General features: G+C 38.0%; 1 protein-coding gene across 2 annotated transcripts in view; it reads left to right on the forward strand.

Annotated features, from left to right (window-relative positions):
• The window catches only part of SLC2A13 (solute carrier family 2 member 13), a 399,926-nt gene that overhangs the window by 312,440 nt on the left and 67,606 nt on the right, over positions 1 to 19,880 (forward strand). For both annotated transcript variants that reach the window (XM_047741221.1, XM_047741223.1), the window contains one exon: positions 10,673 to 10,798. In XM_047741221.1, the coding sequence (XP_047597177.1) occupies positions 10,673 to 10,798 (126 nt within the window). The remainder of the gene's footprint in view (positions 1 to 10,672; positions 10,799 to 19,880) is intronic.

A 19,880-nucleotide genomic window follows, 5' to 3' on the forward strand; every position in this document is an offset into this window, starting at 1 on the left:
GAAGGAAACTTGTGGAAAAATAAAGGTGGAAAGTAATAGTCCAGACAGAGAAAACAATAGGGAAAGGCCTAAGAGCATGTCCTCCCCCTGACTCCTGCAGTTCATATGGATGGGCTAGAGCCCAAGGCACCTGGGAAGAAATAGCAAGAAAAGATTGCCACGATAAGAGGGGTGGATTGTCCCATAGTAAGGAATTTGATCTTCATCACACAGCGGGACACTACTGCAGGGTATAAATAGGAGAGAGATCTGATCAGGTGAGATTTAAGGCAGTAGAGAAGATGGAGTGGACCTTGTCTAGGGGCAGGAGGACATGTTAGAAGACAGTTGGAAGCACTGAGATGAGAGGTGGTAAGGAAGGGGCACGGAGGAACTACACACACTTTGGGGACAGACTTGAGGGACTTATGGCTATTTAAGTGTGGGCGTTCTGGATCACACTCAGCTTTTTAAGTTGTGAAACACAAAAGAAAAGTAGGTTTGACAGGAAACCCAATGACTGAGGTCTAGGGGTGTTGAGTTTGAGGTACTTATGAAACATCCAGAAAATTGGGCAGTTGGAAGTACAGGCCTGGCACTTAGAGAAGGGAAGCAAACTGGAGAAACAGGTCATGGAGTCTCAGCATGTCGGTGATAGTAAAGGTCACATAAGGGTGATGCTTGCCAGCAAAATGTACAGAGGGAAGGAGCACTGCCAAGAATAGAAGCAAAGCAGAAATGATCAAGAGGAGAAGGAGAAGACTAGGAAGCAGCAGTCTGAGGAAAGGAAGAAACATAAAGGGAGTAGTGTTAAGGGGTAGGGAAGTGCCAGGAACAAAGGAAACATTGTAGGAAAATTTATGACAGGACAGTACATTGAGATTAGAAAAGTGCCCAGAGTTAACAATAAGACCACCCCTGGCAACCGCAGAGCAGCTTCCCTGGAGTGGTGAGGCATGACTCACTTCATGAAGTCAGTGCCAGTAGCTCTCCAGATTTTTAAAATAATTTCCAAGCAATTACTTAAACCACCCCAGAATTTTGTTTTTTTAAATTCTCACAAGTTCCAGGCACCTGGGTGGCTCAGTCATTAAGTGTTTGCCATCGGCTCCGGTCATGATCCCAGGGCCCTGGGATAGAGCCCCACATTGGGCTCCCTGCTCCGCAGGAAGCCTGTTTCTGCCTCTCCCACTCCCCCTGCTTGTGTTCCCACTCTCGCTGTGTCTTTCTCTGTCAAATAAATAAATAAAATCTTTTTTTAAAAAATTCTCACAAGTTCCCTACTTACACAGTCCAGATAAGGGAGAGGGGTCACCTGCATCCACATGCTGGCCAAGAAAGAAGGCAGGTGTCCCTAAGTTCTGCTTGTAGTACACTCAGAGAAACCTAGTCCTGCAGAGGGCTGCACAAGGCCGGCTGTTGTCCTCACAAACCACCCACTCCCAGTCCCCCCGAGGGATGGTCCCTGGCGGATTTGGTTTCAAGTCACCTGCCGAAAGCAGCAGGACAGTTAGTGAGGAGGGGGTGGTAGGGGAAGTTTAGAGTAGCTCTCACAGGACATGGAGTGACATTATTGCACAAAGTGGGGTGTGAAATTCATGCATGAGGATCGAATGAGTGAACACGGTTCCTCGCAGAGGATGGAAGTGGGCCTGAGCCGGCGGCTCACCCTCCCGGGCGCGTTTGCCACCGCGGATTGTCTGCCAGCTGGGCCTGCCAGAGAGAGGCATTTTCAGACCAAACACTGTTCCTAATGCTCCATCTCATTGGGTTTAATGACACATACTTAAAAACAAATGGACCATTTTCTAGAGGGCTGAGTTCACACTCCACTTCACAGAATAGAAACTAAAAATGTTCTAAATTAACCCAAATCAATTTTTTAAAGATTTGCTGAGGAGAGAGAAGAGGGCACCTTCAGTTAAGTCCCTGGCACCATGTGAAACATGTAAACAATTGATTAAATGAAAATAGACTGTTCCTTCTCCCCCTTAGACACGAAGCTGCCTCTTATTCTGCTCTTTTTTACTTTAATTGGAAACATTTTCAAGTTTCAGGACCAGTCTTCTAAATACGTGAACACTTATTTTTCTCCCTTTCTAGAAAGGTCAGAGATTGGAAACTTAAATCTTCCTTCCCTTCAACTAGCAAGAAATGAACCGATTGGTTCTAATTGTAATGATTACTTAGGTTATATATTTTCCCCTCTGTTAGAGTGTCTAGTATGCTCTGCATTCAGTTTCCCTAGCAATTTCTAGAAGAGCAACATCATCCCCAAGTGAAAATATCCACAATCGCAAACAATAGCATGATTTCTAGATACATGTATTTACCACAAATTCTCTCTAAATATCATAATGTCTTGTTGCTAAGAAATTTCACAGGATGCGATTTAAAAGAGGGCCCTCTCTTACTATGGCTTTCTTTTCTTCAGGCTTCAAGGAACTTAGCACTTCTAGCTGGTGTTTCTGAAAGTGAGCTATCAAAATTATTAACCAGTTTCATTTGGGTTGTGGACTGAATGTGTGCAAATTGTCCATGGTAGCCTCTCACAGTTTAAAAACTGAGCTCAGATTAAGGAACCCTCTGGCAATCAGATTGGCCTTTCTGTTGCATTCAAAAAGTAATTCAGATACTCACTTCAACCCACATACCCACCAAAATTATTTTCTGTAAATGGGCAGAACAGGCTAATGAACCTACAGTAATGCTTTGATTTATGGAGCTGCCATGCTTTGATTCATTCCATAAACATATTTTAAGGAACCAGCCTGTAATGGGGTGTTGCAGATAACAGTTAATAAACATGGTCTTCTTCCTTGGGATAGGCCTCCCAGGCAGTTTTGCAAACCACTCAATAAAGAACACTGGAGTTACGTACACACACAGGAGGAGGGCCATCTCCATCAACTGCACTACATACTGATTTGTCTGAAATTTAAAATATTTTGTATCAATAGGGAGGTATCCTCATTTTGTTTCATTCAGCAATCCTTTTGTAAAGACCTTCTTAATCCATTTCTTTTATAAATTTAGTTTCTTAAAGTAGAACACACTTATAATTTCTGCCCTTGAAATCAGCATGCAAGAGTAAATATTTGTGAGATGTCATAGCATTGTAATATGTTTTACACTGTTGAAGCTTGTGAGAATTAAGAGTTAGCATATATGTATCTCTTTTTCTTTCTTCCTTTTTTTTTTTTTTCTTCATGTAGAACCTTGCACCTGGGTAGTTTCTTAGGGATCATGTGCTCTTGAAATGGAAAACTTGAAGTCCACAGAATTTAGAATTCATCCGAGATCACAATGTGAGAGAGGATAAATGGGGCCTAATTTGGCAGTTTGCTTTCACACAAAAATGTTTTCATCTGTGCTTAGAATATCCTTATGAGCATTGATCTATGCCACTGTATTTCAGTGTATAAAAAGTGACAAATTCATCAGGTCATGTTCAGGAAAGTCTTAAGAGTAAATCATGAATAAAGAATAGCCATTTCTAGATGTTACTCATTTTCATGCCATTTGTTAGAGCCACAGCTATGATACATGCTCTCTGTAAAAGGTCAATTAGCAGATTCCCCAGGATATTTAAAGTTTTGTGTTACCTTCTAAATGTCAAGTTGAAGTTAGAAATATTGTTACATTTGGGAGAATTTTGCCATAAGATAGTCTATATGATGAAAAGAATTTCAGGCCAAGAATGTGGTAGGAGGGGCGCCTGGGTGGCTCAGTATAGGTTAGGCCTCTGCCTTCAGCTTGGGTCATGATCTCAGGGTCCTGGGATTGAGCCTCGCATTGAGCTCTCTGCTCGGCGGGGAGCCTGCTTCCCCCTCTCTCTCTGCCAGCCTCTGCCTACTTGTAATCTCTATCAAATAAATAAATAAAAATCTTTTGTAAAATGTGGTAGGAAATTTTATCTTGTTTCTGGAAGCCTGAGTGACTGTTAGTCCAAATGACTCTCTGTGGTGGCAAAGAAATGAAATACTGTTTTCTACTTGGCCTCTTTTTACTGAGTGACCCACATGAACCAGTATGGAGGACAAGTATGGAGTAGCAGGAGGACAGCTTCTCAAGTTTTTTCAATAAGGGAAAGGCTTGAGCCTACACATTTTCTGTGGTATATTCTAGGAGAGGCTGGAAAGTGTAGAAGAAAATAACCAATGGGACAAGGTGTTGGTGCAGGTAAAGACCAGAGGGGTTGAGATTAAAAGCCCTGGTGGAGGGAAGACCTTTTGCAAAGCCTGGAAGAAAAGAGCTAATGATAGACCTGGCTACTGAGATCTTTGTTCATGTCTGAGTTTAAAGCTGAGAATGTTCCTACCTAGTCCCTTCAGTTTTCACCGCAACCAAGACAATGCCACCTTCCATGTGCGGGTTGGGGAGATAGGATTGGGTTAGAGAAAAGTTGTGGGTGTTTGGAATATCAGGTGTGGGTTGGGTAAAGGCACTGACCAGGGACAGGTAAACGTGGCCTGATTAGCAGTGAGGATCCAGCTGTGGTTGAATACTGTGAATGTGTACTTTTATCAGTATGCCTGGTTGTGTTAATTCTCTACCAGTACTGAGCAACCTAGAGGTAGAAAGAAAAGAAGAAAGATGGTTGGAAAGTGTCAAACATAAAAGTTTGTAGGTGACCTATAGAAGTGCCAAAATACAAAGATTTGGAGGGTCTTATGAGAGTGGTTAAGGAGATTTCCCCATGAAAGTTTGACAGAGAAGGATGAAAGACCATGAAGTGCCTGAAAGATCAAGAAGGAAGGATGTGAAAGATCTCTGAGGTAGAAAAGCAGTTGTCCTAGTGAGTAAGGAAGTGAGCTTGAAGGGAATGAGAAATATGCATATGGGATCAGAGTATGTGTTCTAGATCAGGGATCAACAAACTTCCTGTAAAGGATTAGATAGTAAATATTTGTGGCTTTGCAGGACATATGGATCCTGTTAAAACTTCTTGGCTCTGTTGTTGAAGCTTGAGAGCCATCATAGACAGTAAGTAAACAAATGGGCATGGCTGTGTTCCAGTAAAACTTTATTTGCAAAAGCAGATGGTGGTCGGATTTGTCTCAAGGGCTATAGTTTGCTGACCCCTGTCCTAGATTATGACAGTTTCCAGGATATGACAAAGTTAAGTGGAACTGCACAGATTATTAGAAAACAGGGGGCTAGGATGCTTTAAGATTAGTGTATCAAGACCCACAACTATATGGTCAACTAATCTTTGACAAAGGGAGAAAGAATATCCAATGGAAAAAAGATAAGTCTCTTCAACAAATGGTGTTGGGAAAACTGGACAGCAGCATGCAGAAGAATGAAACTGAACCGCTTTCCTACACCACACACAAAAATAAATTCAAAATGGATGAAATTCCTAAATGTGAGACAGTGAAACCATCAGAATCCTAGAGGAAAACAGAGGCAGTAACTTCTTTAACCTCAGCCATATCATCTTCTTACTAGACACATTACCACAGGCAAGGGAAACAAAAGCAAAACTGAACTCTTGGGACAAAATCAAGATAAAAATCTTCTGCACAAAGAAGAAAACAATCAAAACTAAAAGGCAGCCTATGGAATGGAAGAACATATTTGCAAACAACATATCAGATAAAGGATTAGTATCCAAAATCTATAAAGAACTTATCAAACTCAACGCCCAAAAAACAAATAAATCAATTAAGAAATGGGCAAAACACATGAATAGACGCTTTTCCGAAGAAGACATCCAGATGGCTAACAGACACGTGAAGTGATGCTCAACATCACTCATCATCAGGGAAATATAAATCAAAACCATGATGAGGGACCAGCTTCCACCTGTCAGAATAGCTAAAATTAACAATACAGGAAACATATGTTGGTAAGGATTAGGAGAAAGGGAAACCCTCTTACACTGTTGGTAAGAATGCAAATTTGTGTAGCCACTGTGGAAAACAGTATGGAGGTTCCCCAAAAAGTTAAAAATAGAACTACCTTTTGATCCAGTAATTTCGCTACTAGGAATTTACCCAAAGGATACAAAAATATGGATTCAAAGGGGTACATGCACCACAATGTTTTATTATCAACAATAGCCAAACTGTGGAGAGAGCCCTAATGTGCATCTACTGATGAATGGATAAACATGTGGAGATGTTGTGTATGTGTGTGTGTGTATTTGTAGATATACACACACACACACACACACATATATACACGCACATACATTACATATACATACATACATGTACGTACATATATATTTAATGGAATATTACTCAGCCATCAGGAAGAATGAAATCTTACCATTCACAATGATGTGGATGGAGCTAGAATGTATTATGCTAAGTGAAATAAATCAGAGAAAGACAAATACCATATGATCTCACTCATGTGGAATTTAAGAAAGAAAATAGATGGGGTGCAGTATGTTAAGCATCCAATTCTTGGTTTTGGCTCAGGTCATGATCTCAGGGGTCCTGGGATCGAGCCCTGCTCCATGATCAGTGTGGTGTCTTCTTAAGATTCTCTTTCTCCCTTTGCCCCTCCCGTTTGTGCTAAGTAAGTAAGTAAATAAATAAATAAAATATTTTTTTTAAAAGAAGAAAGAGAATTGATGAACATATGGGGGGAGAGGAGGGAAACAAACCATAAGAGACTATTACAAATAGGGAACAAACTAAGGATCGATGGAGGGAGGTGGGTGAAGGATGGGCTAGGTGAGTGATGGGTATTAAGGAGGCACTTGTGATAAGCACTCGGTGTTGTATGTAGAGATGAATTACTGAATTCTACTCCTGAAAACAATATTGCATAGTATGTAAACTAAAATTTAAATTTAAAGAAAAGAAAGAGAATCTAAACACCCCCCCCAAATTAGTGTAGTGACTATAAACCATCCAGATCTAACAGACATTTCAAGAATACTCCACTACCAATAGAATATACACTCCTTCACTGTGCAAGGAGCATTCTCCAGGATAGATAATATGCCAGGTCATAAGACAAGCCTCAATAAATTTTAAATGGTCTGAAATCATACTAAGTATGTGTTTTCCACTAACAATGGAGTGAAGCTGGAAATTACTAACAGAAAAAATTTTGAGAAATTTATGAATATATGAAAATTAAATAATGCCTCTTAATCCAGGGGGGTCAAAGGAATCACAAGGAAAATTAGAAAATTCTTTGAGATGAATGAAAATGAAGTCCAAACATTCTAAATAAGAGATGGAAGTATAGCAGTGTTCAGAGGGAAATTCATAGCTGCAACTTCCTACAGCAAAAAGGAAGAAAGATATCAAATCAAAAAGCTAATCTTCCACCTTAATACAGTAGACACGTAAGAGAAAGAGGGAGCAGTAATCAAAAGGGTCTGAAATGGGCTAAGGAGATGGAATGGAATGAAAGCCCAGATAGAGAAGAACAATTTCTCGTAACTGGCGCAGAGGAAAGAATGATTGTTTCTGTGTTTGCAATAAGAGTATAAGAAGAGTATATATACCACTTCCATCTGTTTTCTATGTGAAGGTGGACTTGAGGTGAAGCTAGATATGAAGAGACTAAAAGGACAAAGCATTAGAGATTTGAAGAACAGTCCCTTTATAATGTGGTTGGAAAAATCCGTGTATGGGAGTTGACTAGAGAAAATTATTAGTAATGTCAGCCCATTGAGGATCCTTTGGAGGCTGGTAGGAGTGTATTAGAGAGAACTACTGAGCTGCCCTGTTGTGTGATTCCCTCAGCTGCATTTGGGTCTGCAGGGAAGGCATAGAAAAGGCAAGTGTTTACGCTCACATATGGCTAGGATTTTTGCTAATCGGGTGAGATGAAAGATAAATGGGCAAGAAAACTTAGGATGTTGAAATGCTAGTCCGTGGTCCATCAGCTAGATAAGAATGGAACTAAAGAAAGTAAAAAGCTAATGAATAGGGAGCAAGTAGAGGAGTCAAGGAACCAGAGTCACCAGGAGGTCTAACAGATAGCTCCAAGAGGGCAGGAGTCTGTTCTGTTTACTGATGTGGCCCAACCCCCAGAATAGTGCCTAGCACATAGTAAGTGGAAGATACTTGTACTGAATGAATCACCAGGAACGATCTAGAGGTGGGATCATTTATAATCAAGCCAGAAGAACGGAAGGATGTGGTCAGAGTCAAATGAATGAATGAGTGATGGAGGAGGGAAACCATTATCACCATTATCAAAGACACCTCATGATGTTTGATGTGCACGTGTGGTAGGTTCTTGGTAACTGTTGGCCTTCATCATTTCTTTTTCTTGGCCTGTTATAGGAATTACTTACTTTTAAAGAAATAGAGTCATTTCTCTACAGTTGGATGAGTTGACCTTTTCCAAATAAGTATCTTTTAAAGCCACCGGAAACATCAGGACTGTTAGATTCTGCCTCATGTGGGTGGAAGAAACCAACAGAGTACTTGTAGGAATTCCCTTCCCTTCCAAGTTAGCCCTGTCTAGTTGTGAAAGCCAGAAGCCCACAGTACTTCCAACGCTTCCTGTTCTGTTATTTTGCTTATCACGGGTGAGGACCTTTTTATGTTTACAGTGCTGTATCACCTCTCTGAAGTATATGGACCTTTCAGTAGGAGGTCTCTTTTGCCTTCAGTATAGGCATACCTCATTTCCCTGTGCTTCGCTTTAATGCATTTCACAGAATTGTGTTTTTTACGAAGTGGAGTTTTGTAGCAGCGGCACATCAAGCAAGGCTGTCAGCACTATTTTTCCAGCAGCATTTGCTCACTTTGTATCTGTCATGTTTTAGTAAATCTCACAAGATTTCGAACTTTTTCATTACTGTTTGTTAGGGTGATCTGTAATCAGTGATTATGACTTGCTGAACGTTCAGGTAATGGTAGCATTTTTTAGCAATCAAGTATTTTTAAATTAAGATATGTACTTTGGGTTTTGTTTTTTTTTTAATATAATGCTGTTGCACCTGCAGTAGACTACAATATAGAGTAAACATGACTTTTATATGCATCAGGAAACCAAAGAAGTCATTTATTGTGATACTTGCTTCATTGCAGCGGTCTGGAACTGAATCCGCAGTTCTCCAAGCTATGCCTCAAGGGGTCTGAAGTCTCATTTAAAATTAAGAATGGCTGTTTGCAGAGAGAAAGTTTACAGAAGGAGGCTGAAATGATCGTCTTGTGTTTAAACAGTGCCAGTGTTTTCCCATTTAGCTAAATTAATGGAAGAAGTATTCTGATTTTGAGGATTCACCTCTTTTTTGGATGCCTGGCCATAGTATTTACCCTGTTTCTCGCCCATACCCTGTTGTGTAATTACTTGTACACAGTCAATAATAGGTCAGTGCTGACAGATATTTACTTTTTGAATATACAGTCCTCTGAAATGACCTGCCCTCTACCTCTTTGCCTGGTAAATTTCCTTTATGATCTGTGTCAGATGTCAAATATCTCCTCCCAAACCATCCCCAGCTCTTACAGGCAAATGAACAGGCCTCTGTCCTTAGAGTAGTTCACACTAATTTCTATTACACTGCCATTATTTATTTGTATATCTGTTTCTGTCCTTGCCTTTTATCTACCCAAGAGCAGGGAATTTTTTCTATTCATCTTAGTGTCTGCAATGCCCTGTGTGTGCCTGCCATGTTTGAGGTACTCCAGAATTGTCTGGCAAATGAGTTTGACAGCAAGAAAACACATTTACAAGTACTTTGTAGACTTCAGTCGGAAAACCGTGCCCTCTAAAGGACTTTGCCTCTTTAGAGTTTTCAGCAGTTAGGACACTGCTGTTATCTGAGCAATGATTAATTAATTATTAATTAATTGATTATCTGAGCAATAATTAATTGATTAATTGACTCTATGATCCAGCCAGTAGATATAATTAACTTAAAGAAAAGTTAGCCTTTTTTCCTATGCCAACTTATTTAAATTAAACATAGCATATAGTTGATACTCAGTGTAGATTTAATAATACAGATGTCCTACCAAGATGTTAACAGTGACCATTATGGAAGTGGTGGTGTTTTTGTTTTTAACTTTTTTATTCAGGTGTAATATTTTTCATTCTTTGAAATTTTCTATTTCAGTATATGTATTGTATATTTTCCAGTTTTAAAAGCTACGGTGCATAATGAAGACAGTTAAGAAAAATAATGCAGGCGCCTGGGTGGCTCAATGGGTTAAGCCGCTGCCTTCAGCTCAGGTCATGATCTCAGGGTCCTGGGATCGAGTCCCGCATCAGGCTCTCTGCTCAGCAGGGAGCCTGCTTCCCTCTCTCTCTCTCTCTGCCTCCCTCTCCGTCTGCTTGTGATCTCTGTCTGTCAAATAAATAAATAAAATCTTAAAAACAAAACAAAAAATTAAGAAAAATAAATGCTATGATACAATTTGGAACCACTCTGCTGGGTCACAGTGGACCAGTCCATGCTTTGGTAACAAAGCTCTCAGTGGCTTAGAAAAGCAAATGTTGATTTGCTGAGGGGCAGCTTGGGGTCTTTTACACCCAGTGTCTTAGTTCCAAGCCTCCCTCCATCTCAGAGCAGCTTCTGCTGTTGCTGTAACCAGGGGAGGGACAGGTGGGAGAGACTTGCCAGCTCCCAGCAGGCTCAGCACGTGTCCCTTTGCTATGGCTAACATGAGTGCCATGGCCCCAAGCTTCCTGCAAAGCACTGTGGAAAATGTGGAAGAATACCAGTTGTCTCTAACATGACGTAACTCTTCTTATTTTACAGTTACTGTAACGAATGTATGTTGGATCCAGACTGTGGTTTCTGCTACAAGATGAACAAATCAACTGTCACTGACTCCTCCTGTGTTCCAGTTAATAAGGCATCTACAAATGAGGCAGCCTGGGGCAGGTATGTCACCCCTTATACACCATAAGAACACAGAATAGAATTTCAGAACGAGATCTTGTTTTATTATTGATTATATTCCCTATGCAGTACATTTCATCCGTGTGATTTATTTTATAACTGAAGTTTATACCTTTTAATCCTATTCACATATTTCCTTCATCCATCAGCCAACCTTCTCTCAGGCAACCACCAGTTTGTTCTCTGTATTTAAGAATCGGTTTTTTGTTAGTTTGTTCCTTTGTTGGTTTTTAGATTCTGCAGTTGTGAAGTCATATGGTATTTGTCATTCTCTGACTGAGATCACTTAGTATAATACCAATGTGGTCCATCCATGTTGTCACAAATGGCAAGATCTTATTTTTTTTATGTCTGAGGAGTATTCCATTGTCGTGTGTATGCCCTGTCCTCATCCAGTCAACTATTTTGGACACTCGGGCTGCTTCCATATCTTGACTATTGTAAATAATGCTGCTGTAAACATATGGGTGCATATATCTATCTTTTCAAATTACTGTTTTTGTTTTCTTTGGGTGATTACCTTGTAGAGGAATAACTGGATCAACTATTTTAGTTTTTTGAGGAAATTGCATGTTTTTCATAGTGGGCTGCACCAATTTCCGTTCCTGCAAACCGGGCACGATGGTTCCCTTTTCTCCATGTCTTCATCAGTACTTGCTATACCTTATTTTTTTCATACTAGCCATCTCACAGGTGTGAGGTACTATCACATTGTGGGTTTGATTAGCATTTCCCTGAAGATTATTGATATTGAGCATCTTTTCATGTGTCTGTTGGCTATCTGGATGTCTTCTTGGAAAAAATGTCTGTGTAGGTGCTTGTCCCATTTTTGTTTTTAACTTCAGATTGGTTTTTGGTGTTGAGTTGTGTAAGTTCTTTATGTGTCATGGATGTTAACCCTTTATCAGATGTATCATTTGCAGATGTCTGCCCCCTTTCACTAGATTGCCTTTTTGCTTTGTTGGTGGTTTCCTTTGCTATGGAAAAACTTTTATCCCAACGATGCAAGCATAGTTCAATGCTCTAAACCATTCATTGTGATACATCACATTAACAAGAGGAAATATAGAAACCATATGATGATTTCAATAGATGCAGAAAAAAAAATTTGACAAAATGCATTTGTTCATGATAAAAACTTTAGACAAAGTGGGTTTAAAGGGAACATACCTCAAACTAAAAGTCTACATATGAAAAACCCAGAGATAACATCATACTCAGTGTTGAAAACTGAAAGCTTTTCCTCTAAGATCAGGAGCAAGACAAGGATGTTCACTCTCACTACTTTTATTCAACACAGTACTAGAAATCCTAATTGCAGCAGTCAGACAAGAAAAAGAAATAAAAGACATCCAAATTGGTGAAGAAGAAAACTGCCATCATTTGTAGGTTTCATGATACTATATATAGAAACCCTAAACTCTCCACCAAAAAAACTATTAAAACTGATAAATGAATTCAGTGAAGTTGCATCATACAAAATTAATATACTGAAATCTCTTGCATTTTTATACACTAATAACAAAGTAGCAGAAAGAAAGGAAAATAGTTCTATTTACTGTTGCCTCAAAAAAAATTAAAAACTTTAAAATAAATTTAAACAAGGAGATGAAAGACCTGTACTCTGAAAACTGAGACAATGATGAAATAAATCAAAGATGATATAGGCAAAAAGGTTATGTTATGCTTACGGATTGAAAGAATTAATGTCTTTAAACAGTCCATACTATCCAAAGCAATCTATAAATTCATTGCAATCTCTCTTAAAATACCAGTTGCATTTTTCACAGAACTAGACAAATAATCCTAAAATTTATGTGGAATCACAAAAGACTTCTAAGAGTCAAAGCAATCTTGAGAAAAATGAGCATAGCTGGAGGTATCACAATACCACGTTTGAAGGTATATTACAAAGCTGTAGTAATCAAAACAGTGTGGCACAAAAATAGACACATAGATCAGTGGAACAGAATAGAGTCCAGAAATAGCCCCATTTTTTTATGGTCGATTAATGTATGACAACGGAGGCAAGAATGTACAGTGGGGAAAGGAGTCTCTTCAATGAGTGGTTTGGGAAAACTGGACAGCTACATGGAAAAGAATGAAACTGCACCACTTTCATACGCCGCACACAAAAAATAAACTCCAAATGGATTAAAGACCTAAATATGAGACCTGAAGCCATAAAATAACTAGAAGAAACCATAGGCCATAATCTGACATTAGCCTCAGCAATATTTATGGGTATGTCTCCTCAAGCAAGGGAAACAAAAGCAAAAATAAACTATTGGGACTTAAACACCAAAATAATAAGCTTTTGCAAAGCAAAAGAGTAAGTTTTATTTTTAAACTTACAGAGTGAGTGCATTTATAATCAATGGCTGCAATTCTTTTAAACTGGTCTTTGAAACTGATTTTCCCAGCTATATTACTTTGCAGCATGACCTGATAAAGGCAGCACAAAACATTGCAATTGTATGTTTCACAAACTTAAGGAAGAAAGCATTCAAGCCTAGGCTTTAGGAAATTCAGATCCAGACCCAATCCTGCCCTAGGCTATAGAAGGTTAGCTCTTGAGAAAGAGGTTCCTACATATTTCCAAAGCAATACTCCCATTGCCTATTAACTGGTAATTTTTAAACTCAGAAATTTAAGTAAAAGAAAATTTTCAAGTCAAAATAAATTAATACCACTTTAAATTCTTTCATGCAACTATTGTTTTCTTTGAGTACATTCTGGGAGTTTAATACAATTAAGCAATGATTAAACTTGGTGATCATTGAGATGTAACCAGTCTAGGAAGCAATAAACTCCTCTCTTTCTGACAGATTACATTGGTTTGTAGTAGGCACATAAATGAAATACTGTATAGAATAAATATTCCCCACATTTATGAACTACTCATATCCATGGACACAGGAACTACGTTAATATTATTTGCTATGCCCTTAAACTCTTATATATTCTAAATTCCCATAAAAAGAATAATATTCTCTCATTCTGTCTGCCTCATAGAACTGATGAAGGCAATGAAATCTGTTAATTACTTGTATCTCCTAGAAGCTGTAAATTATAATGTAACATTATTAATCATTAAGCTATTGTCACTAATCATTTTATTAGGGAATAACTGCAAAGAACTAGAAATAAATTATGGGGTCTTTGACCGAAAATCCAAACAACATTTTAAATATACAATTACAGGGGCACCTGGGTAGCTCAGTGGGTTAAAGCCTCTGCCTTTGGCTCAGTTCATGATCCTGGGGTCCTGGGATCGAGCCCCACATTGGGCTCTCTGCTCAGTAGGGAGCCTGCTTCCTCCTTTCTCTCTGCCTGCCTCTCTACCTACTTGTAATCTCTGTCAAATAAATAAATAAAATCTTAAAAATAAATAAATAAATAAATAAATAAATATACAATTACAAAGAAATATATTAAAAAGTTCAGTTACTACTTAAAATGAAAATTTGAAAGAACTTCTTTTAAAAACAACCAGTGTATAATTTTCATCAGCAAAGCTTCATTAGTGAGTTAATTGATTAAATATTTCTGGATGTAATGCTTTATAGTTTTAATGCTTATGGTTCTTTTTTTCAGTAGATAAAAACTGAAAGTTTACTTGTCTAGAATTATGAATATGTCATGGAGTCTGTATATGTAGTTTTATGTACTTCACAGAATTAACTTAAAAACATATTAGAAATGTATACTAGAGGGGGCGCTTGGGTGGCTCAATGGGTTAAGCCTCTGCCTTCAGCTCAGGTTGTGATCTCAGGGTCCTGGGATCGAGTCCCGCATCAGACTCTCTGCTCAGCAGGGATCCTGCTTCATTCTCTCTGCCTGCTTCTCTGTCTACTTGTGATCTCTCTCTCTGTCAAATTAAAAAAAAGAAAGAAAGAAAGGTATACTAATGATAAGGGGACAGTAAAATTAGACATTTTGTTCTTACTGTTTGTAAGTAACATTTCTATTAAAAATAACTTTTTAATAAAAATGTCTATTACTTTTTTATGTTAACTTATTCTTACATTTTATTTATATGTTTAGACCATTTTCCTTGAGTGTAGTCACTGCTAGAGAAAAGTGAGGCATACTTAGGGGAAAGCACAAAGAACTAAACAAAATACACAGAGAACTTTTATGTTTGTAGAATATTCTTAGAATAATTTCAAACTCTTTACCACTCCCCTTCGAAAAAAGACAGTTTTTCTCACTCTTCTCTGTGCTGAGTAACAGGCCTCCTCCAGCTTAGCCACTGTGGTTGGTAGCTTCAATCTGTGTTAGAAAGAAGTGGAAAAAAAAAAAAAGTCAGAATGTGTTTGCCGTGAAAAATGCCCTACAACAGATTTTCCATTTATAGGTAAACTAGCATTCACTATATTTTTGTTGGTTGATAGGTTTTATACAGTTACTTGGAGTAGGATTCTCAGGGCAAAATCTACCATTACTTTGGACTCAAATATGAGATATACTGTTAATAAATATTTCAGGGTCAAGTTTTGGGGAAATTCAGAGCCATATATCCTGATTTCTCACTATAGCTGTTTCCTGAAAAGACACCAGGTGGAATGGTAATACCAGTCATGACGGAGATAAAATGTTGAATTTGTCTCAACGTAATGAAAACTATTTGCTTACATAACCAACTGTAATAAATTGGAAACAAAACATTAAGTCAATTGGCATGCTATTCTAATATCTATTTTGTTAAATTTCAGTGGAAAGTTTTTTTCTAAAAATCAGTTCTCTAAAGAAGATGCACAGTTGGCCAACAAGCACGTGAAAAACTGCATTTCACTAATCGTTAGGGAAATGCAAATCAAAATTAGAATGAGACACCACCTCATACCCATTAAGGTGGCCACTATTAACAATATATTTATAACAGTTATTGTGGAGAAATTGGAAACTGTGTGCACTATTGATGGAAATGTAAGGTGGTGCAGCCACTATAAGAGAGAGTGTGGTGGTTTCACAGAATTTTACAACAGAATTACATATCATCAAACAATTTCATTTCTGAGTATATATCCTAAAGACTTGATGGCTAGGTCCTGAAGAAGTATTTGAATGCCTATGGTCATGGCAGCATTATTCCTAATACCCAAAAGATGGAAGCAACCCAAGTGTGAATTGACAGAAGTGAGGATAAAGAAAGTGTGGTATAGACATATAGATATATAGATATAGATATGTATAGATAAAGATATCTATAGATATAGATTATATATAGATATAGATATGTTATTCAGACTTAAAGAAATTCTGGCACATAGTACAATATGGATGAATCTTGTTTGAAGACATGATAAGTGAAATGAGCCAGTCACAAAAAAACAAATAACAGATGCCTCCACTAATGTGAGGTACCTAGAATAGTCAAATTTATAAAAACAGAAGAGTGATCACTGGCACAGGTTGGGGGAAGTGGGGAATAGAGAGTTGTTTAATGGGTATGGAGTTTCAGCTGCAAAATGAAAGGGGTTTTGGAGATTGCATCTTATATCAGTGTGAATATATGTAACACCACTAAACTTTACAATTTAAAATGGTAAATTAAGATGCTAAATTTTATGTTATTTGTATTTTACCAAAATTAAATATAAAAAAGGAAACCCCATTAAAAAATTATTTAGGGGGTGCCTGGGTGGCTCAAAGGGTTAAAGTCTCAGCCTTCGGCTCTGGTCATGATCCCAGGGTTTTGGGATCGAGCCCCACATCGGGCTCTCTGCTCAGCAGGAAACCTGCTTCCCTCTCTCTCTGCCTGCCTCTCTGCCTACTTGTGATCTCTGTCTGTCAAATAAATAAAATCTTAAAAAAAATTTAGCATACTTCTAGAAAATGTACTACACTGTGTTGATGGAATGCATATTCCATCCTCTACATATGCATCCTCCATATGCATCCTCTACACATGCAAATACAAGTTTAATGCACAGCTGAGTTTGAGGAAAATTCCCAGGTGCCACAAATGAGAGCATGAACAGTGATCCAAGGGGCTCTTACAGAGCCTGGGTGGCTCAGTGGGTTAAGCCTCTGCCCTTGGCTCAGGTCATGATCTCAGGGTCCTGGGATTGAGCCCTGCATCAAGCTCTTTGCTCGGCAGGGAACCTGCTTCCCCCTCTCTCTCTGCCTGCCTGTCTGCCTACTTGTGATCTCTCTCTCTCTCTCTGTCAAATAAATAAATAAAATCTTAAAAAAAAAAAAAAAAGAAGAAGAAGAAGAAGAACAGTGAGCCACATGGAAACCCAGGAGCCCAAGGAGTATCAGAAGGGAAGCAGGCCTTAAGAGTGAGAAGCTAGTGTTTTTTGTTTTTGTTTTGTTTTGTTTTATTTTATTTTATTATGTTAGTCACCATAGAGCACATTATCAGTTTTTGAGATAGTGTTCCATGATTCATTGTTTGCATATAACACCCAGTGCTCCATGCAATACATGCCCTCCTTAATACCGATCACCCGCTTACCCCATCCTCTTACCCACCTCCCCTCTAAAACCCTCAGTTTGTTTCCCAAAGTCCATAGTCTCTCATGGTTCGTCTCCCCTCCAGTTTTCACCCCCTTCACTGACCTAGCAATTGTACTACTGGGTATTTACCCCAAAGATAAAGATGTGGTAAAAAAAAAAAAAAAAAAAAAAAAAAAAAAAAAAACGGGGGCAGGGGGGCATATGCACCCTAGTGTTCATAGCAGCAGTGTCCACAATACCAAACTGTGGAAAGATCTGAGATGCCCTTCAACAGATGAATGGATAAGGAAGATATGGTCCACATATACAATGGGGTATTATGCCTCCATCAGAAAGGATGAATACCCAACTTTTGTATCAACATGGACAGGACTGGAGGAGATTATGCTAGTGAAATAAGTCAAGCAGAGAAACTTAATTATCATATAGTTTCTCTTATTTATGCAGCATAAGGAATAGCATGGAGGACATTAGGAGAAGGAAGGGAGAAGCTAGTGTTTTAAGTGCTGAGGGAGATAGAGCTCCATGCTTTCTCTCTCGAACTGTGCAGTGCTCTGTAGGCTCTGAATAGCGGCAAGAAAGACAGCCAGGCTGGCCTGAGAAAGCTGTAAACATCGCTGTTATGCACTTGGGACCTATAGTAGAAATAGTGTCACACATAGGAAAGGAAAGCCAGAAGCCATTACTATGGCTAAGTACGGGTTCTAATGTCACAGTGCCTTTGTGACATGGAAACCATAAATTGAGAAATGTGAACACTGAAAAAAAGTCTGTCCCAAACTGGAGATAATCCATAAAGCCACTTCGGAAATAAACATGTAGTTGTCAGGACTCAGGACATGTGAGACTTCCACGGAAGGCAACTCAGTAAATGTGAGAGGACAGTCAGAAATTGTCTCAATGTAATGAAAACCATTAACGTTAGTAATGAGGGAGGGAAGCCACAAGTATGACAGAGTAAGGAATGAATTATCTACACAACCTTCCATTGCAAAAAATATATGAAAGAAGACTTTAAAATATGTTTGAAACAAGTAAAGGAAATAGCATAATTTTGTCAATTATACTGAAAGTTGTACACTTAGTTTGTGTAGTACGTGTGTATATGTGCATGTATGTGTGTATGTACACACATGTATAACAAATGTTATACTTAAGCAAATTTTGCTAAACATAAAAATAGACCATCAAAAGCTAAAATTCTAGATAAATAACATAGAAGGGAGAGGGTATGAGAATTTTTAGACAAAAGCATACATTCCTTTGTTTGTTTCCAGAAGGAAATGGGAGATTATAATTAGTTTTTCAACTTGGTAATTATAGGTGTTAAAAATGTGAGTGTAGGTTATCTGGGTGGCTCAGTCAGTTAAGCTTCTGACTTGGTTTTGGTTCAGGTCACGATCTCAGAGTGGTGGGATCAAGCCCCACATTGGGCTTCACACTCGGGGTATCTGCTTGAAGATTCTCTCCCTCTTCCCCGCCCCCCACTCACAGGCACGTGTGCCCTCTGCCCCCCAAATAAATAAATCTGTTTTTATAATGTAAATGTAATCTTTTAAAAATATGTACTAGTGGAGGGAAAAAAAATAAGAGAAACTAGTAAGGCAGGAAAAGGGGAAAACTATGGAAGAAACTATGGTTAAGAGAAATCAATAAAAAAATCAAAATTGAATTTTAAATGCAATTATTACAGTAATAATAAACCTGTTAAGCATGCCTACTGAAGACAAATATCTTCATACTATATTTCTTTTATATGCAGTTGTAATGTTGTTTATAAGAGATAATCATAGAAGGGTTGGAAATACACTGAAAAAAATTAGGTAAGTGCAAGGCAAGAAGACAAAAAGTAGAGATCAGAGAATTTGGAAAACTTATCTAATAAACTTGATGTAAGTGAAATTATGAACCTTACTTATAGAGAATTTTATTATTTCCAAGCAGACATTGAATACTTATGAAAAGTTATCATATTCAAGCACAAAAAGTAAACTCAATGAATTTGTATAAATGGATATATATTCTAATAAATTCTAAGTAAATCCAGATAATTGACATTATGCAAAATATCTTTTCTAAACAAAACACAGTAATACTGCAACACAATAGAAAAATATTTATTACCCCTTCTACTTTAGTTCGGAAACTTTAAAAAAATTACCTTAAAATTAATTAATGGATTAAGAAGAAATCATAACAATTTCTTCATAATGGAAAATAGGACATTAAAAGTAATAAATGAAAAAATCTGCAAGGGGTTAGAACTAGAGCAGAGAATTAGCCTGTAGAGTAGGCAGAGGATGGAAAGATAAGAGAAAGAAAATAATGGAAAACAAAAAAATAGTAGGAAAGTCCGGAAATCAAAAGTTGATTCTTAGAGAAGACCAATATAGTGGAGAAATTTCTGGCATTGTTGGTCAAGGAAAGAGAAGGCACAGATAGTAGAATGAATAAAAAGAGCATATAACAACAGATAGTAAAACATTTAAAAATTATAAGAACACTAGGAATAATATCCAAAGCATTAGAAAACTGATAAAATGGACAGCTTTCTAAAAAAAAAAAAAACTTTCCAAAACCACCTCAACATCTCTGT

Source organism: Lutra lutra, chromosome 8, assembly GCF_902655055.1.
Source record: "Lutra lutra chromosome 8, mLutLut1.2, whole genome shotgun sequence".
NCBI lineage: Eukaryota > Metazoa > Chordata > Mammalia > Carnivora > Mustelidae > Lutra > Lutra lutra.